Raw genomic sequence first — 23,074 nt, forward strand, 5'->3', positions numbered from 1 at the left:
ATCCCCAGTAGCTGTTGTCGGAAATGCCACTTCCTCCAAAACACAGCAGACAAATCTACCGCATAATGACCCTCATCATGTGTTGTCTTCAAAACTACAGTTTTTTTTAATGAAAAATAATAAGGGAATTATGGTTTTGTTTGGGCAAAAACACAAAAAGCAAAAGCCTCCATTCATTCCTCTCTCTCTGCATTTATCAGTACATATGTTAAGGTTTGATCGTTCGGATATTCTCAAAGAATCTTATAAAATCTGCTACAAAATCTCAAGAAGTCACTACCAGCTATTTCAGGCACTTTTCAATTTCCTCAGGCAGGACACTTGGAGCATGTAAGCTGAAAAGCTGCTTTTGTTTTCCCGTATCTTTTGCCTTTATCTGTCAAGCGTGGAAGACTTTTATCCTCTGGCAGGATTGTCTTTCACCTCCTGTCCAGTCTCATCTATCTTTTTTTATACATTTTATGTCAGGGTAGTTTTCCTTCCAGATCAAAACAGTGTTATTACCCGAGGGGGTTGTATCCATGCAAGGCTCCTCAAGTGCTGATAATCAGTAGTTTAGACAAAGGTCCATTCATACTGTGTGTATATACAACATGTCCTCATAACTTGAAGAAAATAAATAAATAAAAACTGAGTAATAAAAATCTAAATTTTGAACAGTCACATGCTTGGTTAGATAAATAAAATAGATGATCATCATCTCCAGTGTTTGGTCTCTGAACAAGCACAGTCTTTATTGGCACTACTAAAAGGTTCAGCTTGTCGGGGAGATAAACACACAGCCAGTCTGAGCTTCTGAATAAGCAACCATTGCTGTTGTGTTTCTGCTGAGAGCAGACGTCTAATAAATGTAAGTGAATGTGGGTCAAAAATACACCAGGGACAGTTCTGCTACTGTCTAAGTAGCTAAATGTTGTTTGGTTGCCTTGTAATTAACTTGTACACAGCAGCCAATTTGTCAAAACACAGTCGAGAGGTGTTAAACTGAATTGTTTGCATCGACGCAGTTCACAGGACGTAACAACACAATGTTAATAATCTATGTGGGTTTAGAACGACTGGATGAGTGGATTGCCTTGGCCAAAGCAGGGATTCAGACCAGAACTAGCCCTGAGTTAAAGCAACACCAGTGGCACTGAGTTTGTGGGGGATCATATTGTCTAAGGTCCTTGAAGTCCAGTAACAGATGAATATGTCAAGAGATTTTTCAGATGCCACAACACTGCAGAAAGGATTGTAAACAAAGACTGTATATAGAGATTTATGATGTCTCAGCTTGTGTGTGTGTGTGTGTGTGTGTGTGTGTGTGTGTGTGTGTGTGTGTGTGTGTGTGTGTGTGTGTGTGTGTGTGTGTGTGTGTGTGTGTGTGTGATAACGTTTAAATACGTTTCTCATAAACGAATCAAACAAACACAAAATGAACTTCAGCACTGCTCAGATCCTAGTAACTTCTGATTAGTGTTGGTATTTATTAACGTGTAAAGTGAGCACAGGTCAGCAGGGGAGGGAGGACATGCGGCAGGGTAATCCAGCACTGTACAAGGATACTGGACATTGTGTGTCTGCCCTGATCCTGAAGCAGAGGTGGCTATAATTTGGCGGCAGCGGTCCGGTATTGTTCGGTACCTACCTGCTGAGCAGAAGGTCCATTTCTCAATGATTTGCAGTCTATTGCTTTACCAGCGTTTGACTCTGTACAGTACATATGAGCATTTAATACCAGTTATTGGGAACAGCCTGCTCACAGTTCTGTCCTTGAATTCATACTACATCTTCTCTCCAGTTGTTATTTAATATAATAAGGAACCATTTAATAAGGATAAGCAAAGACAGGATAATATGCAACGACCCGTCTGCATTTATCTCGTCTTCTTGTCCCTTTTTGACCATGTGCGCGTCCACAAAGTATAATATAATTATAATAAAGTGTTATTGAAGCAGAAAACATCTTTGATATTTGCAAGACTCCCTGCCAGATCCTTCGCTTTTTGACAAGTGGATTTTCCGCAGTGTGTCGTGTGTCTCATTACTCCGACTGTTGATGAGTTATATCTGCTGCTATACTTAATTTATCCCAATGAAATATGGAACAAATAAAGTTTTGGTTCTAGTTACATTTTCTTGCTTGCACTCTCAGTGTGTCTCTTTTCTCTGCTCTCTATTTCGCTTCCCTTTTTTGGTCTGTCTCTTGTTTTTTTAATAAGAAACTCATGTCTCCAGTGAGTTTCTTTCAGCCTCTTGAACTAGTTTCAGCCATATAGCAAATGGGTCAATGCTTTTTTGTGTGTCAGATGTGGATGAGACAGACCTGAATCAAATCATTCATGACTTTTGATCCATAAATCAACTGCTTTTGTAATTTACTTGCCGGTGACTCCTTCACTGCTCCCACTGTTCTGTCGTCTGGGTAAATTGCATTTGTGAAATGGGACATGGCTTCAGACAAATTGTCTCCTAGTCATTGGAAAGCATTAGGATAGTCTTTATGCTGCAGTGCTTAAGCCCATGTCTATCCTCCTTGAGCCTGAGCTCAACACTAGCGACAAATTACTATAAAAAGAGCCAATTATTTATAGTTGGTTTCCTGACAGGGTTGGTCCTACTTATCTTTCAGGGTGCAGTCCTCAGGCCTTCCGCCTCCCCTTTCCCGCACTGACAGAGCTCTGCCGGCCCAATCTGTTATCAGCAGGCTGACATTTCTCCAAATATCAATGATAGCTTTCATGTGTGGCAGTAATTCATCAGCCGCAGACCAAAGTTTTTATCCCGCACCAACTCGAAGACAACAACAAAAAGTTTAAAACAGGATCTAATGTGCTTTTCCTTATTTTCAGTCATATAACACTACAATGTTAAATATCCATTGTGAGTGTGGCTACATTTTCAAATAAGGAGGTACAAGGTGTGAAAGTAATACCTGTTACAAAAACCCAGCCTTCAGATTAACTTGCTTTCAGTGTATTTCCTTACTTCTTTAACAAGCTGATCTCGGCTCACCGGGGAATTCTTTTAAACGGCTCCAAGCACAGCTCATTCTCACAAAACAGTCTACTTAAGTAGTTTTAAAGGCATTTAATGTACTTCAGTAAGTAATTGACTGTACAGGTTTACTGTACAGCCGTTTGGAGAAAGCAGAGTAGCATTTCAATGACTGAGGGGTTTTAAAAAGTTGGCTTTTTCAATCTAACATCTTTTATTGGTTTTAGTTACTAGTTACTTAGCTTTACAGTTAGAGGGATGTGTGCTCTTAAGGAGGCCTGAGCTAATACTGCCTGTTTAAGTCAGAGACTCGGATAAATAAGGACTGTTATGCAAAGCGTCTCAAAGAGTCACAGAATAGAAAATATCGACCTGGAAATAAGCGTAACATGTCCCCTTTAAACTAGAACTAATATAGGAGTGTTGTACGTGTTTTTTCCACCTTTCTTGTGGAACAACAGTGAATGTGAATCTGGTGCTGTACCTATTTAAGTGATACATTATTTATGTATATTTATTACATCAAATAGCCTAAATTCACTGTTTTGCTTTTTGCAGTTTTACTCCTAAGCCTTAATTTAGAGGAATCTTATTCTTCATCTTCTGTTGTAAAAGCACTCTAGAGGTCCATTCTCCTATTTAAGAGTCAGACATTAACCTTGTTCAAAAAGCTGCCGGCACTATAATTTGACTGCAGCGCTATGGCTGATAGCAACTGTCCAATTAATGCACAATAATCAAGCTGACCTTTTAGTGGGGGCTTTGTTTAAGCTGAGATATTGAAATTAACTTGGAGAGTAATGATTTTGCTCCTCTCCCTCCTCCGTCATCAGAGGACCTGGTTCTGTTGTCACGATGATAGTAAATTCTATGAGCTGCAATTAGTGTGGAGGAGGAGACCTCAGTATGTACATTGATTTCTTGCTGGCGTGGTGAAGACCCCGGAGATGCACAGAGAACATTTAAATGTGAATCAATTTTGACATGTCTGATTCGCTCTCTGCTGTATGAGATCTCCATCCAATTAGGCCAGTTGACAAGGAATTTGGTGCATCATTCCATTCAGAGTTATAAAACAAAAGATCTTAAACATGCCTGTATTTTGGCCATTTAATCGTTAATCCATTTGGTTTCTTTACATGTTGCATTCTTCCGATTAAAAATTATTTTTACTTGTAACGTACAATGCAGCCATTTGCAGAAAATAGACTTGTTCGTTGACTAGTAAATAAGACACATGAACACAGTGGCGTTCAAAGCACAGTCCACATCTTGTTATTGGTCACAAACCAGTTTTTTTGCATTTACCATCTCTCATCCACATCTCGACAATGGCTCCTTGTTTCCAAATTATTTCATTCAAAGTCTGAGTGAAACTGTATCTGACACTAAGTAGCCTCCACAAGTCTAGAAGACACATTCTTGTTGAAAGGACAAACTGTGCTCTCTCACTACAGAGCCCGTCTTTCTCACTGCATTGGCAATACAAATGCACAGACAAAAAAAATCTTATACAACTGTGGCTCCAAAGTCTGGGAAAGAGAGGAACATGAATTCAGGCCTGCTGTTACAGTTGCTTAATTACTGCAGTGCATGAAAACATGTTGTCATGTTGCATAACCTGATTTCTGGTATTCATTTATTGGTTTTATTTTTATTCTGGCCACAAAAAGGTTGTGCTATATTTTCTTCACTTTATCATTTGTTCTCAATTAATAATGATTCAGTAACATATAATGACATATAAAGAAATTATGATTTAGTTTGTATTTATTTTGTGTGCTTTTGTCCCACAGGTGACTTGTGACCATGCGCTGCCTGGCTGCTCGGGTGAACTACAAGACCCTCATTGTCATCTGCGCCCTCTTCACACTCATCACCGTGTTGCTGTGGAACCGATGCTCCAGTGACACCTCAGTGCGCTTCCTGCCCCGGGCCGCCCTCGTGGCTCCCAGTCCCAGGGTGGGGGATGCCAGCATCAGCAGCCAGCAACACCCTCCCCAACCCCCAGAGCCCCCGCCTGTTGTTGGGGGCGTCAGCGGCATCAAGTTTGAAGAAATTGACTGCCTGATCAACGACGAATCAACGATCAAAGGGCGGCGCGAGGGCGGAGAGATCTACCTGCCCTTCACGTGGATGGAAAAGTACTTCGAGGTGTACGGGAAAGTTGTGCAGTACGACGGATACGATCGTTTTGAGTTCCAGCACAGCTACTCGAAGGTCTACACGCAGCGCGAGCCCTACCACCCCGATGGAGTCTTCATGTCATTTGAGGGATACAACGTGGAGGTCCGTGACCGCGTCAAGTGCATAAGTGGAGTGGAAGGTAAAGACTTTAATTATTGATGTTCACATAGTTGAACACAGCTTGTCGTACATAAAATTAAGTTACCGTGCATCTAAACACCAATATATTTAAGAAACTCATATATGAATTGTGTTATTTTAGATACTTGGAAAAACAAACATGAAAAGACGTCGGGTGCTCACACCAAAGATCGATCATCTCACTCTATAGGAAAAAATACACTGAGTTTTTCAGTTTGGATTTTTTGGATTTGCATTGTCAGTGTGCTGGTATTTTTTTCCCCCTATGACACACAAGAGCATAAAATATTCAACATGCAAACACACTGACAACAGTAGTTGTCACTCAGTAGAGCGAATACCTCTGGCAACAGTCCCCTTAAATCCAGTCGAGCTGCACCAAAATTCACACACTAGATATATAGCAAAATCTCACAATATTTAAAAAAGTGAAGACAAAATCCTGGATCCGCTTTTAGAATCAACAACAACATTTAATGGGTTCTTCTCTGACCCAATTGGTGCTTCCTTCCATCAAGTGTCATATCTGTCCAGTTGTTTTTGTGGATTCTTACTCAAAAACCAACCAACAAACAAATGGACCATTCAAATTTCAATACATTTTTATTTGTTTAACGCCAAATCATAACATAGATTATCTCAAGGCACTTTCCATAGTGAGGTCGAGCCAAACGAACAGGGTTGAAATCATAACCTTATTGGTGCAGTTAATAAACCACCAGGTTTCCTCACTCATTCATAAACCATCAACACAACAGAAATTGAATGTAAGATCATGAGTGTATCTCATCATAAACTGTGATTCACTTTTAGGTTTTTAATAAAGTCCACACCACTGATAAATATATGGTACATTCAATGAGGTCTATTACAGCAAAGTGATGCACCATGAATGAAATGACTTGATTTCAGAAACACCTACTCAATCTCTGCCACACATTCCCAAATGAAATTTAACTTTTCTTTAAAACAGATTAAAAGTCAATTAAAATCGTATATTTCCTTCAGTCAGACATTTTAACATGTCTTTGTGTAGATAATCCTGCTGGAACTCTGGTAAGTGAATTCATTTCTCTCCTCTTCCCTCACACTTCGTCCTCAAAGTTGTTTCCCTTTCAAAATAATTGCCAGGAAGGATCAATAGCTCATTTAAAAAAACTATTAGTTCAAACCCCATTGTCATCAATATAGTTCCGTGCCCCGCTTACTTGAAGAAGTACTTCTTCATACTTGACGTTCCAAAATAGATTCATTCTACGTCCTTTATTGTCAATTAACAAAAGTCACCGTTAAAAGTCACAAAAATAAGGTCACAACAGGAAGTCAAAGTGAAGCGTTCGTCCCCCAAAGTCTTCCCTCGCATAGTCAAACATTGGTTTTATCATTGAAGTTGAAAGGGTGCAGTTTATAGTTATTCAGCCACAGTCCTGAGTCCTTTTCCACTCCAGACTTTCCTTCTATGGTGGGTACATGTAGTAAATGTTGATTTATTCACGAGTAAAGTGTCAGTTGCAGAGGTTAGCTTGATGAGTAATGAGAGCCAGTGTCTTTAAAGAGCCATTTTCCAGCAGTAAATAGGTATTTTTGCTGAGATGGATGGTGCACTTTCCAACATTGGCATTTTTTTTTATGTGTTGACAGAAATCTGCTTTTCAGTTCATCACACAAACAGAACCGCTGAGTGGTTTTCTTTATGGTAAAATCCGCAGAGAACAGGATTGTGAGGTTGGTCAGAAAACCTCAAAAAACGCATTTGTTCGATAGGTTCCATTAACTTAGGTTGTTTTTCAATAAATTTCTTTTTATATGTTTGTAGCTCTCCATCTTTTTTTTGTAATCAGAACTGCTGCACGTAATGGCCTTTCTGGGTGACAGGTTATGCTACCTTCATCATAGTTGTGCCCAAATGCAACACATGCATGAGAGGGAACATACGTAGTGGAAAATGGGTCAGGCAGGAATACAGCCCTCTCTCTGGGCTGAGCAGCAGGAAGCCCAAGTTATTCTCACCCTCCAATTGCTTTCAGATCGTTTCTCTTCGTATAGAACTGAGGAAACATTTCTACGCTGCCACACACTTGCACTCACACCCGCACAATTTATCAAGGTCCATTAATTAAGCCCAAGGCTCTGTTGCTACGTAGCACTCCACATCCACCAGCTTACACACCTCTTTTCAACTTAGCATATTTTTTTTACGTGAAAATAGGAGTTCATTAATTAGCCTGTCACAGTCAGAGGCACCTTAGGGCTTAGACAAGGTCATGGGAGCTTTTTCTCTCCCGAGTCTCCCTCAACCCGTGGAAAAGTGCTTTAACAGGACCCACAGCAATATGAAATGTTATAATGACCGCTCTACATCACTCTAGCATTAAATCGCTGGACGTCCAGTTAAATTGTGCTGATATCCGCAGCTCAAACAGACATTTGTTTCTTTAAACTGTGATGGTATTGGGATGAAACAAATTTAGACTGAGGGTGTTTCAGACAGTCTTTGAATGCAAATGTAGGTTGTCTGGATTCATGAAACACTTGCAGCGCTACTCGTTCCTCGTCGCATCTACCGGAGGGCCTGTGATTTCACTGTAGTTTAAGATATTGAGGTCTTTAATTCCCCAGAGTCTCCATGACACAGAAGCAGGTTCCTTAAAAAAGTCTTCATTAGTCTAAAATATAAAATTAACAGGTTATAAAGTGTCTTTAAAAAACGCTTAGACACAGGATGTAGATTTTTAGGAATCATTTGTTACTCCCAATCCCAATGAGAGAAAACACATATTTTTTTAATTACTTACTGAATGCTCTTATTGTCCTTGGAACAAGGATGCTAAAAGTAGATGCACTCTCTGTAAGCTAGCGCCAACATAGGGCTCTGCACATTTACATTCTCGATATTAATCTTTCTATTAATCTTAATGGAAAATGGAAAATATTCCATTCAATCAATATTGTTAGTTTATACCTTATCTGTTCTGTTTTCAGAGGCTGAGAAATTGAGCAAACCACTCTTAAGGAGGGAGGCTTGTTGTGGGAGCACTGGGGTTTCAGGTGAATTGAAAAAGGTTCAGGGGTCAGGTTGGAGGACGGCTCAGCAGAATCTTGCTCTGTGCTCCTGGGAGGTTAGAATGGACTCTTTATCAGGAAGGGCAATCAGGTTGTGTTCTACGGTCATCTCCTAATACGGTTATCTCCCAATACGTTCACCAGGTGATAGATCTCCAGACCACTGAAAGCAAAGGTCCTGTTGTGTCTGAACACGGTGACCAAACAACACATCATTCAAGTTAAATGAGAGAGTACGAGACTTAATCCACACTGACCTTGCCCACACGTTTTAATGCAGTTACAGGTTGGTCTTAGATTTCATTCCGAGTGGCATTAAAAGTCTTAAAAAGTGTTAAATCAAACTTGCCTTAAGCCGTAGGAGCCCTGAGAAGTTGAGAAAAATGAAGCTCCGGCAGCCGGGCACTATCATTAGTGGAAGTAGTTAATCCTCCCAAACAACACCCTCTTAAATCATGATACGTCTCGTTTTTTTGTGTCTCCCACTTCCTCTTGCACTACCTTTATCTTTGCTCCCCGTTCTGTTGCGGACCACCATCACTTAAACATTTGTTCAAACACAGTAATAAAACATGTCCTATAGCTTTTTAAGTGCTTGATAAAATGCTCACATTATCACTTATGCTCTTGATACCTGGTTTCTTTTTACTTAACGCAATATATCACTTTCTAGAACAGAGGGGGACTAGTCTAACAGAATCAAGGGCACCTCTGCAAACCACTGTGGTTACAGAGCGATTACATTGACTCCAAACCACAGAGCAATTTAAATGGACAACATTTGGATCTCATTTCAATTGGTGCATTTTAAAAATTAAATAAAATTGCGGTTTGGAGACAGCGAGCATTGTTATTCTTTTTCATTTGTGCTGTTTTCCGATAAGCTTACACCTGCAGTGCATGAAATTTTCGTGTAATTACCTAATACAGCTGGGTTAGAGCCAGATGATGCAGTTTGTCGAGTGTTCAATCCCCGTGTTCTGCTGGGTTTCCCACAGAATTAGATGGAATCTGTGGCGGTAGCTGCCCGGGGGGGGGACTCGAGTTGCCACAGTCTAGTTAATTAATGGGAAACAGTGCTCTGTGAAACACTTAACAGCAGGAAGTGAAGTATCCAGCTTAATAATTAGAATATATAAGTGTTTCATGATGAACTCAGCTGTATTCCAAACATTAAAGCAGCATTAAGACGGTTTAGCCACCAGGAGGCAGATATTCTACAAAAACACGTCAGGAAAACTCAGTCCTGACACACCATTGGTTTCTTAAACTATTATGGAAAAGGAAGTGGCAAACAATTATAAAGAATATGTCCAGTATTCATTGGCCCTTCATGACACATTGCAGACATTTGCTTCAAAGTTGAAATGGAGCGTTTTCCTTACTGCAGCTTTAAGATCTACTCACATTCATCCACATGTCAGAGTTTAGAGGTAAAAAACAAAAGTTAGTCTGTAGCTACATTAACTTCAGTGGGTTTAGAAGCTACTCTGACACATAGAAGACCTAGAAGAAGATTTAGAATTCCAGTTCTCTCTCTCTGGTGTCAGAAAAATATGTGGAGGCTTAACAGTCAATTCCACATGGATTACTTAGAGTTATTCAGTGAGTAGCACACTGTTACAGAGTTAGGATTTTGACAGTCATTTGACTTAAGTTGTCAAGGGAGATGCCCGTAACAAGACAGGCATGGAGAAAAGTCTGGCAGGGGATCGGAAGAAAGTGGAGTTGGTGGGGATGTTTAAGTTTGTATGTGAGTTTATGTATTTCTTTCTGTTTTCTTTTACCAACGCACTCGAAGATATCGGTTTTCTATCAGGAGGTGTTGTACTAATTGTTATTATATTATTCTTATTGTCTTGATTTGAGGCTGGGTCATGCGGGAAATATACAGATTTTTTTATTGCTGCCCCTTTGTGTAGACACCCAGATGCATCATGAGTGTAATTGTTTACATACTCGCCATGTACGCATGCTCCCTAATTATTCAAGTAGATATTACACTGCAGAAATCAGACCATAGATATCCTCTGGATTTTCAACCTGAAAACACAGGAATAGGTTAGTTTATGGTTAAAAGGGATCACGGTGCCGTTATAGAGAGAATGAGAGGTCGGTAAATCAACAATGTTGTGACAATTGAGAGTGTCTGCCCCCCACTGTTAATATGCGCGCTGCATCGTGTGGATGCGTAGCATTAATTTCTGAGGACGTGCACAATCGAAGCACCAAACCACACCCAGGATATACCAGCTCCTTGATGCTCCTGCATAGTAGTTGAAAGCAGGTGTATCTCCAGCAGAAAGCACAAGTGATCAGCTATGTTTGGAGCGGTAATTATTTTTGAGACAAGCAGGCCCATTATCACCAGCGCTAATCTGAGCATATTGTGTTCTTCTCGGGAGGATGGGGTTTGAATTGCACATTTGCTCTCTCTGTCACAAGGTCTTGAAGTGAACTATCTGTTAATCAGAGTGATGCTCCTGCCCGAGCTATTTCTGGCTGTGTGAACAGGGAAGCTCGCCTCCGGTGAAATGCAGTAGATTAGCTTGGATTTCACCACGCTGTGAAATTATTAGCCATAGCTGCTGCTGCCGGTGGTTTTTTTCACTTACATTTTTCTGCTCTTTATTTGTTATGACCATTTTCTGCTCTCTTCTGTTTCTCTGTTTACAAAGTAAGATGAACTCAGATTTTAATCTTTATTAGTGCTGTACCCAGTCACATCCGGTTACTGGAAAGTTTTACAGTTATTAATTTGGTCCAGTTTTACTGATGTAATCATGGTTATGTCAGCTGCCATGTTAAAAGGAACATCTGCTTAATTCCCTGCAACGAGTTGAAAAAATAAATGATCACCACAAGATTTAGAACCATTTTTAACACTCCAGAAGTAACCACTAGAAAATTAAAACAAATTACAGAAGCGTAATGTTTTTGCAATATCAATGGTCCCTTTTCGTTTATTTATTTTTACATCTTTCAATTTACCACTCTCTCTCCTTTTTCACCCAGGCGTGCCTCTCTCCACCCAGTGGGGCCCTCAGGGCTACTTCTACGCCATCCAGATTGCTCAGTATGGTCTGAGCCATTACAGCAAAAACCTGACCGAGCGCCCTCCCCACGTGGAGGTCTACGACACCGCGGAGGAGAGAGACAGCCGGGCCAGCACAGCACCCTGGAGTGTGCCGAAAGGTTGTGCTCTCAGCCGTGTCCACGACAAGACCCGAGCTACCTCCGTGCGTCAGTTCAGTGCTCCAGGTAAGCAAACCTGCCACGAGCCCGGACAGCCTCCAGGCATGCAGCTTATCTCCTTTAACTGTGGCTGTAAGAGGCTCGATATGCAACTGCACCCTCAGGACAGGATGAGTCACCGGCACAGTCGGAGAATACCAGCGGCTGATGTCGGTTGACAGCGGACACCCCACGTAATCACCGATTCCTATAAATTACAGCATTGATTAAAGAAGCAGCTTCACACATTTCAACCTATTTTTTTCTCTTAGACAGACACATTTATGTTGTCTAAACGAAACGTGAAAATTCCTGCTGATGCTTCAGACTCCTCCTTTGAGCGAGAACATGACTATCAGGTTGAAATTATATCTATAGTGTTGTTTTTTGCTGAAGTCAAGGAATAAGTTAGATCGGGTTTTGTCAGATTGTGTTTTTATTATTTAAAAATTATGTAGATTATCATAACGTTATTTCCTAAATCATGTCATATTAATTATAGTTATATGTCGATCAAATCACCCTAATAGCTCATAACACAGGCAGTATAATAACATGTTTATACATGCGTATAGATGTATATATAAAGGGTGAGTCACAGATTGAGTTAACATCTCCATAATGTCACTGAAATCTTTGTGAATTAGAAAATTGCCGGCAGAACTATAAGATCCTTCCAAACTGTTGAATTGTTGCCCTATTGTCTCTTTATTTCTCCTCAAGTACGTAATTAACACACTTTCATAAAATGTAATCACTTGTGATAAAGCTTACTGACTTTGCACCATTTTACCTCCAAGGAATCAAATTTAATTCACCTCTCTCACATTGCATCCCGGACTCGTGTGGTACTGAGAACACTGTGCTCCAGGTGCCTCGGACCATGTAGTCATTTGTTATTGGGTGCAGTGTTCTCACTTATGCATCTAAAAATTGATCTTTGAAGAGGGAAAATATAAAACCTCTTGACTCTTATTGTTATTTCAACTGCATCCCAAACAGAATTACTTTCAGGGCAGCATGAGTATGTGTCGGGATACAGATACTGTGGATTTTAATTCTGACCAAATGATTCAGAAGCACAGATACAGCTGAGCAAATCAATGCACGGCACGAAACACTATGCCAGAGATCTTTCATGTTCATTTGAGAACTGTACTCAATAATTTGGGTCATTAAAGGAAAAACACTGAGCTTGTGATAACTTCCTTCAGCATGTGCTGTACTCTCTGGACTCTGAAGTAGTCCCAGCCCTCTCAGTCCACGTTCTCCTGGGATGTCTGGACCATCCTCAGGGTGGCAGCTCCCAGAGCAGTTGAGCAGGTTTAATTGGAAAATCTGGCCCTGATCATTGCTGAGACACGTAGCTTTACATTCAGCTGCTGGAGTCTAGCATTGGAGACACTGTGGGACCACCTCAGGCCTCCTATCCTGCACAGACAGCTGGTATCAAAGGCAGCCAGATGTCGTCTCAGGTCTGAGGTCAGTTTCAAAGTCTGGATAATGTACAGCAGGACAGACAGGACCAGGCTGGTGCTCGGCTGTCTGTTGCTCTAATAAGGGAGAGACTTGCTCAGGTGTCAGAAGCACGTCCCGGTCGCTCCTACAGCTTTTTTTCAGGAAAATGTCCGAACTTCAGTACATGTCTGAAAGTAGCTGGAGTTAGTCGACTGCTGCCTGTTGACTCTTAAGCTTAAGCATATCTACTAGAACAAGTTGGACACCAAGGTTTATGTTTTTAGTGCTGAGATGTGACTGTGCAAATCTATAAGTGGTCTAAATAAATGACAAAATTTCTGCCCTAAATTTAAACTGTAAAATAACGACGGCCACTTTGCAGAGATACTTTTTGGAATCGGGAGAAGTCTGAATCTTTTACCCAACGATGACTCTGCGCTCATTCTTCTCATCTGATCTGCTGAGATTTCCAGGACAGTCTCATTTTCTCTGATCTCTCTTGAGTGGTTCTCTGTCTCTCCTGAAATTTTAACCCCTCCTCCTAATTCTTCAGCTTTCATCCCCTCATCATCATCATCAATTTCCATTCATTCCACCGCTCTACAGCTTTTTGTCTCTCTCTGCTCATCGCTCAGCTCGTAGCTTACAGCTTCAACTCTCCATCGCAGCTCTCTCTTTCCTTGACATCATCATGTTTTCATCATCACTCTTCAGCCTTCCCTTGACAGTCTTCGTTCTCCATTAATCTTCACTGTCTATCACCGTATTTCCGTCTTCAACCTCTATTTTATCATTTCCACCTACTTATCACCCCTCAACCCTCTTGTGCGTCCTAAACGTTGCAGTCATATTTGTCTGATTCATTTTAATGCCTTCTGTTCTCGTACATATTTCTTTATTTTATTCCTCTGCTGTCAGTTTCTCTCTCAGTCCTCTGCCTCCCTTCCCTTCTCCTCCTTCTCCCTTCTTTCTACTGTATCTAGGGCACCTGTGTTGAGCAGCCCCTCAAAGCCTCTGACAAGTGGATCAATCGTCAGTCCCCTGATAATAACCCGCTGTCTACCATCTGCACATGGCTGCATGAACACTGTCCTCCACAGAGCACCTTTATTTTCTCAATCCCCTCGCGGTTCGATTATTGGAATAAGAATGTAGTTTGTACAGACTAATCACTGTTAGAATTGTTCACTGTTTGCAGACGCAGTAACATCTGGCACCAGCTGTACTGCGTCTAAAAGGTTTTTTCCAATCTTCAAAGTGTTGAAAATTAAAGCAGATTTTATTTGGCGTTTCTTAACAGTGATAAACATACAAAGTCTCTTTTAAAGTTGTTATCCTTAAGATTTCAGTCCTGGGAGACCTTGAGCAGCTACCTCATCACAAATACAAAGTCAGGCTATTATAAATGCCACTTTGATCCGCTGATGGTTTCTGCAAATTTTAGATAGTTCTATTACACTGAAGTATGTTCAAGTGCTAAATTTTCCAGTAAGTTTGGTTTTGATTAGTTGTTTGATATTAAAAACAGGATTAAACATGACTGACACTGACTCACGATAGATCAAGAGCATTTATCGAATACTGATTCTCCACAATCACCACGATATGTTGGCTTGATCTCTGGTCAGTGGGAGGAAGTGGAGACGTGTCGTCCATCTTTATTCACAGTTAATGGTCCACACAGACCCAAGGCTGAAAGGTGCATCTTCTAAATACTGACTTGAAGGGGGTGAATACTTACTCAAATATTTATTTTGTAATTTTAAAGATTTATGAGAATCACTGCTAAAGATTTTTTTTCTTCCAATTTATTCATATTTAAAAAAGCCTCATTAAAGCTACTATTTACACAGAAAGTTCACGGTTAACTAGTTTTATAATTCTTTCGAACCTCAATTTAATAATCTCAAAGGCCAACAATCAGGTTGTCATTATGGTTTCAGTTTTATCAAATGTTTAAGTTTTGGACTCTTGCCTCTATGAAATAAGCAATTTGAGTTAATCACCTTGGCCTTTGGGAAATTATAAAAAGTAAATTTTTCATATTTTACAATATTCCATGGACAAAAGATGAATTGAAGAAAATAATTAATAAATTAAGGAGAAAAATAAAACATTCAAATTTCCTTGAGGTTAAATAAGCACCATGTCTCCAGTATGTGTTCAGAGATTCTGTCTGAATCCTCGCACGACATTGACTGTTGTCCTGTCACTTGGATCTTTTGTATCCCCTGACGCACAACACGCACCGTACATGTGTTTTCACGTGTTCGCCTCACACGCTCGCTCAAGTATACAAGCAGGGTTTGTGCCGACATGAGCTTCTAGCTGCACGTCTCCTCTGTCTCCTGCCTTATTGCTAAACAGCCGGCGAGCTGAGCAGAGGAGGTGGAATCTCCTCCTCTATATTCCCTGTCCATCCTTTATTGATGGCAGAGTAATCACAGGGCCAGCGTACAAATCCACTTACTCTCTGCATTGCCTTAAGTAATGGATTTATGAGTGCATTAAAGAGCCGTAGTCATCCAGAGGCCCCTGCCAGACTGGCTCTCTCCTTCACTCTCCTGCTGATCAACTCTCTGTGTCTCCGTCGACCTCGTCTGCTTCTGCTTTTTCAGCTCGTGTCATGCGAGATCTCTGTCTCAGATTCTCAATTGTCTTCTCACTGTTGACTCATTTTCACTCTTTCCGCTCTTCAGCTGGCCTTAAGGGCTCTTGTGCGACCCATCATTCCATTACCCTCCTTTTTCTGTTTCCTGACGCCTCCACGCTGGCCTCCCTCCGTCCTTCGGGGGAGCCTTGATTAGAAATAGGTTGGTTTAGAGGAATGAGGCCAAAGGGGAGATCAATCGAGCGCTCCAGGGTTTTGAAATGAACTCAACTCAAGTTTAACTGGCTGAGAGATGATGGGGTGTGAGCGGAGCCGTGGCAGTGTGTTGAGTTTTGTTGGAAGGAAATGGGAAGAGTAGAGAAGTTGCACTCTGTCAGGAAACGGCTCATGTGAGACTCCAAATATCTCAGGAGGAAAAAGAGAAGACGTGGAGAAGACAGTGGAATTTATACGTCATTTCTTCCTGCCTTCTGCTTTTCCGTGTGTCTGACCCCAACAATCTCCTGCTGCTTTCTTCATATGTGAAACGCAAACGCCGTAAAGTTTGTCTGTTCAAGCCGGAAAACAGCATTAATAGTAAGCTCTACAAAAACCTACTGTGGAATATGTAGGTCAGTAGTATCAGTGCTGTGGTGAGAGCTGGAATGTGTGAAAGTGTAACTCGGGGTATGAAAGAGAGAGAGTGAAAAAAGAAACCTCACAGAACCAAACAAAAACCCTTCCTCCTGGGAGGAGAGGGAGAGAGACAGACCTCTCGTATCACCATCAGGAGAAAAGCATTCAGATGTGGCTCATCTTCTCCTGACGCCCGTCTGTCACTCTGATTTCCTCCTCAACAGGCAGAGGAGAAAAGAACACACACAAAGGCTGCTGACGAAAAGTACCACACACAAAAAAATCCCTTCCCCAACATGGAAAACATCATGAGGTTGAGGAAATATGTGAAGAAGAATCTTTAATGAGGAGTTGTTTTAATCAAGCTTCATGCATAACTTTAAAAAGTACAATGACAAACACAATATTGTTTTCAGACGATGCAAATAAGTGTTCCTGATCAAAACAGAATCACACTAACTGATAAAAGATGTTTTTAGTTTATACTGAAGGAACATTTAACCATCACTTACTGACAGGAAGTAACAACTAAAGAGATATTATTGAAAATAAATCCCCAAAAAACTGCTGAAATGTGGAAATAATATAAATACATAGGGAATAAAACAGTAAAAATGCTCGTGCGAATGTGAAATAATAATTGATTTGAATTGTGGGAGAGCATTTCCTCCTTTCCTTTCATAAAGGATGGTCCAGTGTTTCCTAAAGGAGATAACATAGGAAACACTGAAGCTCCTTTCCTCATCATTAAGAGAACTCAAACAGCTCTCCTCATGGCTGCAGCTGAAATCCTTCCGGATCATTTCACTCGGTGAAGAACTTTGTTAACTAAAATAGACGATTCGACAGCAGCCAAAGAGCCGAAGTCGTCACACTCTCTTCTTCCATCCTGCTGCTTCTCACTTCTTTTCCTCTATTCTCTTCATTCTGTCCTCCTAATTAATTTCAATGTGCACTGGAACATCTGTACTCAGCTTCCCATGAGAACCTCGTCTGTGCGTGTCTGCGTCTAACTTCTCTCTCTGCACTCATGCCCACGCACACTTTTCAAAGACACCTCACACACACTCACTCATCTTACACACTTCACACAGGTAATAACGAATCATGACCCCTGTAATAAAAGGCACAGTGTGTCTGAAGTCATCTGTCTGTTATTGATTTGACAGTGTGACTACGGAGTGAATCTTGGGAACATGAGTAAAAAGACGAGCTCTCATTGAAGCATCAAAGACGACTATTCAGAGACAGACTTCCAGTCACTGTGCTAAAAATAGCCCGTTGTCGTCTAGTAACTGTCTGAAGTTCTTAAATTCACTAAGTCTTTTATATTTTTGAAGGAATGCACTTGAATATAGGCTGTAAACTTTACCTTCTCCTGCCATCCGGCTGCTTCAGACACATTTCTTCCTCTGGTTCCACAGAGTCTTCAGATGGCGTCTCCCTCCAGCTGGGAAACTCCAAAGACTTTATCCTCAGCTTGGACATCAAGTTCATCTCCAACGGCAGCGTGTCCGTGATCCTGGAAACCACAGAGAAGGGCCCCCCCTTCACCATTCACTATGTGACCAACTCGCAGCTCATCGCCTTCAAAGATCACGAGATCACCTACGGAATCGGGCCGAGAACCGCCTGGAGCACTCTGACCCGGGACCTGCTCACCGACCTGAGGAAGGGCGTCGGCTTGTCCAACACCAAGGCTGTGAAGGCCACTAAGGTGGGTTCATGTCGGATGGTCCTGCTGAAGATAAAATATCTGTGTTCTAATGAATATGTAACTGGACTGGAGCAGAAACAAATAATCTCTCAGTAGAAAATGAATCTGTAATCACATGGATAAATTAGTAATCATTTAAAATCAGGAATCCCCTTGAAAGGGAGTTAACTGTCATTAAATTGAGATAATTAATCTATTCGGTTTTCAAGCAACAAAGTTAAACTTTGCTTCAATTGTGTCTGGTTTCCTTTCAGATCATGCCCAGACGGGTGGTGCGCTTAGTTCTACAAGGACGCGGCTTTGTCGACAACGTCACCATCTCCACCACTGCCCACATGGCCGCCTTCTTTGCTGCCAGCGACTGGCTGGTGCGCAACCAAGACGAACGAGGCGGGTGGCCCATCATGGTCACTCGCAAACTGGGCGAAGGCTTCCGGCCTCTGGAGCCCGGCTGGTACTCAGCCATGGCTCAGGGCCAGGCCATGTCCACCTTAGTGAGAGCCTACCTCCTCACAAAGGACCAGGTTTACCTCAACGCTGCCCTCAAGGCAGTCGGACCCTACAAGGTGCCTTCGGCGCAGCACGGGGTCAAAGCTGTGTTCATGAACAAGTACGACTGGTATGAGGAGTACCCCACCACGCCCAGCTCCTTTGTCCTGAACGGCTTCATCTACTCCCTGCTGGGACTCTACGACTTGACTGAGACAGCGGGAGAGAAGGTTGGCCGGGAGGCAGGACAGCTGTTCAGCCGCGGCATGGAGTCGCTGAAGGCCATGCTGCCACTCTATGACACGGGGTCGGGCAGCATCTATGACCTGCGTCACTTCATGTTGGGCACCGCGCCCAACCTGGCGCGCTGGGACTATCACACCACGCACATTAACCAGCTGCAGCTGCTGGCGTCCATAGACAATGCTCCCATCTTCAAAGATGTGGTCAAGCGCTGGAAAAACTACTTAAAAGGGATTCGCGCCAAGCACAACTAGGCAAAGTGTAATCCACACATGTGATCCAGCTATGGGGGGGGGGGGTGGTGTGTGTGTGAGTGTGTGAGAGTGTGAGAGAGAACTGGATTAGGAATGTGAGGTGGGTTCTCTCACATTGTGTGTCTGTGTGTGTGTTCCTGGTTGAGGTTCAACGTGTAACAGATGAGTTTAATCAGCTGCAGCTCACAACTCAAAACGTTCTCATCTCTGCTGCAGGTTTTATATTTTCTGCCGACTGTAGCTCTCCTCCCCCTTTTCCTTCAGCGAGTGTTTGTAATTATGCACAGACCATGTGTGTGTGTGTGTGTGTGTGTGCGTGAGTTATATACACTATTAGAGAAAGATGAGACCCTTCAAATAGTTAAAACCGAATCACATTGAGGTCACAACGGTCTTCGATAAATCCACCACTACTTTTTTACCATTTCACCCCAGAGTTGCAAAGTTTATTGGAATAGATAAACTGTAAATAACAGAATATATGATAAATTATTGGGAGAATGTTGCAAAAAAAAAAAAAAGAATATCAATATTTAATTATTTTGGATTTTAATTCTCAAATTCATAGTTTTTATTTCAGTTTTAAGTTTTTTGTCTTTAAGCTTTGAGGTGAGATGTATTTTCCCTTCATCCCTTCACAGGAAAGCTGACGAGTCAAATGGTTTACGCTTCCGAACCAGTAGCTCCCAGGTCTGTTCTGAAGCACTTTTCTCTATGATACACATAAAAAAGTGAGCTGAACTCCGTGTAAGTATTTGTGTTTTAATATAAACTCAACATCATGGACCATGTGTCTGATAAACCACCATATTTGATTTCAAAGGCTCGGCCGCCAGCTGCTCTCCCACTGTAGACTGTAAATATATGGACGACACATTTCCACCTACTGTCTAGAAATGAACCCAAAATATCCTGGATACAAATGCCGATCATTTTGTAACCAGAGTCTGTAGCAATCTGGGGATGGAGCTGCCCCAACATGAGTGTTCCTGTTACAATTCATGACATATAATGAATAATCTGAAATAATAATTTGTCCTGGTTTGTCACCAGTGCTGAAGCCGCTGCAAAGCTTGTATCTACACGTGAAGTTTTAAGACAACACGCTGTTTGCCACCATCCTCAGCTGTAACCAAACCCCCACTAAAGTCTGGCTGGTCACAAAGAATCATTAATAATTCATGTGGCGTTGAGGAACACGACTAAAAGTAATTAGTTCTGCATCACTTTGAGTTCAGCTCAGTTTGTAAAGCATAAGTTTCCCGTCTCAGAGAACCAGGCTGTGAATCCCAACTCAGTCCAGTCAGCTGTGTGTGTGTGTCTGTGTGCGGTCGCAGCTGATCACAAATCACAGTGATTAATGAAAAAGAAAAAACGAGACTGAGAAATGAAGATTTGCTGATTAAAAGTCTCCCCGTTCTTCTCGTTTGCACGGTTTGGGTGAAGCTGGACGGTTCAGAGTCGGATATATTTAACTCCTTCGTGGGCGTGTTCCACCTTAAGAGCCATCTTAGGTTTTATTATTCATAACTTCCTCAGAACTAATGGATTTGTTTTTATTCAAACAAGGAAGTTCAGATGGAGATGAGTCAGCAGTTTGGATGAATGGAGATCAATGTGCGTTACAAGACGAAATTCTAATGGAAAATCTGAGTAAGATCAGTTTTATTTTGAAGCTCCTTCACCCCATAAGAAATTTAGAGTTTTTCTCCCACATATGAAGAAGCAGCAGGAGATTTTCTGGGTCAGACACATTCTCAACAACAGGAAAAAGTCTGGAACCTTCAGACGACGCAGGAGTCAGGATGTGACGTGTAAATTGTGGAAATCACATGTTTTTGTTTACAGCAAATCAGACGTTATCGCCCCAAAGCTTGTGCATCTCGTCTTTCCAAGTTTTCCAAATCTTCGTCTGCATCTTCTACGTGTCTTGTCATCCTGAGATATTTAAATTCTGCGTTCATTGCGCAATAGAAACGTCATCAGAGCGCCCGCTCGCTTGCTCTGAGTTTTCCTGGCGTTTCCCTGCTGCTGTTCAGTGCTTGTCTGAAAAGCAGCTTTTGAGTCATCTTCCTCTAAAGGTGAGCTGCAGGTGAAGCTAAGTGTAGACATCTGTGTTGTGTCTCAGAGCAGATGAAGAGGTGAGCAGCGGAGGCACAGCTGCATCTCACAGCCATGTCAGCTTTTAACGTTAAAATCAACAAAGCCAGGAGAAGTGTAGCCGGAGGTGAATTCTTTATAAACACAAAGAGGCTCTCGTCTCTCTCCCTCTATCCCTCTCTCTCTGGGTGCATGAACTCAGTGTTTTTAATCTGAGCGCTGCCCTGCTGACCGCTGTTCGAGGAGGAACTGACTCGACCAGACACCAACAATTCACCCGGCTAATAGGCTGGAGAGGCGGCCGGGCGGCGAGGTCGCTCGTCAGGGATGAGTCAGCATCCACCGGCATCACATTCACAAACAAAACAGAGTGGAGCCCTCGGCTTCAATGAGGCTTTCATCGATCTGCTTTAAAGATTATTAATGAGAAGCAGGAGAATGTGGCGCCGTCGTTTGTCTGAAAGTGGCGATGGGGAATTTTCTTTGGTCGTTTTCATAAAACCGGTGGAAAACACAATTTCCCACAGAGTCTGATTTCAGGTCGTCTTAGTGTGAGAAATGAAGGGAAAAGCTTGTGATTCATTCTGATGAAAAGAGTTGGTTCCTGACTTTAAAGGTGGCACATTATGCTTTTTTCAGTTTCTCTTTCCTCTTGTGTGTTTTATGTTTTTTGTGAATGTAAAAGTTCTGCAAAATTAAAAAGCCCAAAGTCTTTATCGGGAAAGGAAACCTTAAAGAGACAGGAGCTAAAATCAAGTGTTTCAGACAGAAGCTGCAGAAACAGTTTGAGAACATTACAGCATTTAAACCTTTTCAAGTAATAACACAAATTCAAAATTATGAACCTGAATATGAGCAGAATATGTCTTTAAAACCTAATTCGGTAATTCACCATCTTATTTTGCCTGGAAACGCGTTTTATTCTCAAGATTAGATTTTTAATTTCCTCGCAGTGGCCCTAATGCTATTAAAGGTTCATATTGTGGATTCAAACAGTGATATTAATACTCAGTTCAAAAAAGCGAACAGATACAAGTTTTATCCCAGAGAGGACGTGTGTGTGCACATTTTCATAATCTGCTGTTTTTGGTTTTGTTCATTTCGTGGTGGCGGTATTTTTTTCTTCCCATGAACACTTGCATTATTGATTCTTCTTTGTTTAAAGGGAACTGTCAGGAACTGATGTTTCCTCTGTTTTGGTTATACCAAAGTCATTGAATTAAGTACATTTGAATTTGTATATTTCTGTGCAAACTCATTTCCACTCAGTATTTAATGATGCGTCTCCTCGGAGAAGTCGTGGAGCGAGACACTGCCTTTTGAGACATGCTCGTTTTATCAAATGTAGGTTAAATAGATTATAGCAAAAACAACTTGCTTGTAAAACTCGCTCATGGTAAACGGGGGCTGTGTGCAACTAGAGATTAGCATTTAGTCAGCTACTGTTTAAAAGGGAAGTGAGCCAAGAGCTGCAAATTATCCTTGAAAGCTTTTGCTCATTTTTATATTTTAGGTGTTTTTTTTAAGTGTTTGTTTATTTGTTGATATCATTTGCATCCGATTTTTTTTCTAGACAAAAGCACAACTGCCGTGTATAATCACTTTATTTTTCTTTTCTTTTTTAGGACAATGTGCATCGCCTTCATTTAGAAAGCTGCTATGATTGTTCACTGTACAATGGAGATGAGGAATTCCTTTTCCTCGTTCTCAGTGGTATTTTTTTCCTGTCTTTCCACTATCCATTAAAAAGACGTCAACATATGGCCGCTGAGGTCACATGTGATTTATGCAATAAAATGTTTACTGGGGTCGTTACACCACAGGAGACCCAGAGCAGTTGTATAGACTTTGCAATCTAAGCACAATGTGCAGAAGCTACCGTTTTTTAGCCACAGGAAGAGAAGTGTTTATATACAGAGTAAATCTTTGTGCTATAAAAGTTGCTTTTTAAAAGGTGTAAAAAATAAAAGCATTTTTCTTAAA

At 41.4% G+C, this 23,074-nt stretch overlaps 1 protein-coding gene and 1 long non-coding RNA gene across 2 annotated transcripts in view; both read left to right on the forward strand.

Moving 5' to 3' along the window:
• Positions 1 to 23,074, forward strand: part of glceb (glucuronic acid epimerase b) — a 43,191-nt gene extending 20,117 nt beyond the window's left edge. The window contains exons 3-6 of the mRNA XM_034576406.1: positions 4,776 to 5,305; positions 11,386 to 11,631; positions 17,713 to 18,005; positions 18,260 to 23,074. Coding sequence (XP_034432297.1) covers positions 4,789 to 5,305; positions 11,386 to 11,631; positions 17,713 to 18,005; positions 18,260 to 18,991 — 1,788 coding nt within the window. The 5' untranslated portion in view covers positions 4,776 to 4,788 and the 3' untranslated portion in view covers positions 18,992 to 23,074. The remainder of the gene's footprint in view (positions 1 to 4,775; positions 5,306 to 11,385; positions 11,632 to 17,712; positions 18,006 to 18,259) is intronic.
• Positions 1,259 to 23,074, forward strand: LOC117756162. The gene is made up of 2 exons (XR_004612763.1): positions 1,259 to 1,308; positions 20,299 to 23,074. It is a non-coding gene; the product is annotated as an uncharacterized LOC117756162 (long non-coding RNA).

The sequence above is a fragment of the Hippoglossus hippoglossus genome, chromosome 3 (assembly GCF_009819705.1).
Source record: "Hippoglossus hippoglossus isolate fHipHip1 chromosome 3, fHipHip1.pri, whole genome shotgun sequence".
NCBI lineage: Eukaryota > Metazoa > Chordata > Actinopteri > Pleuronectiformes > Pleuronectidae > Hippoglossus > Hippoglossus hippoglossus.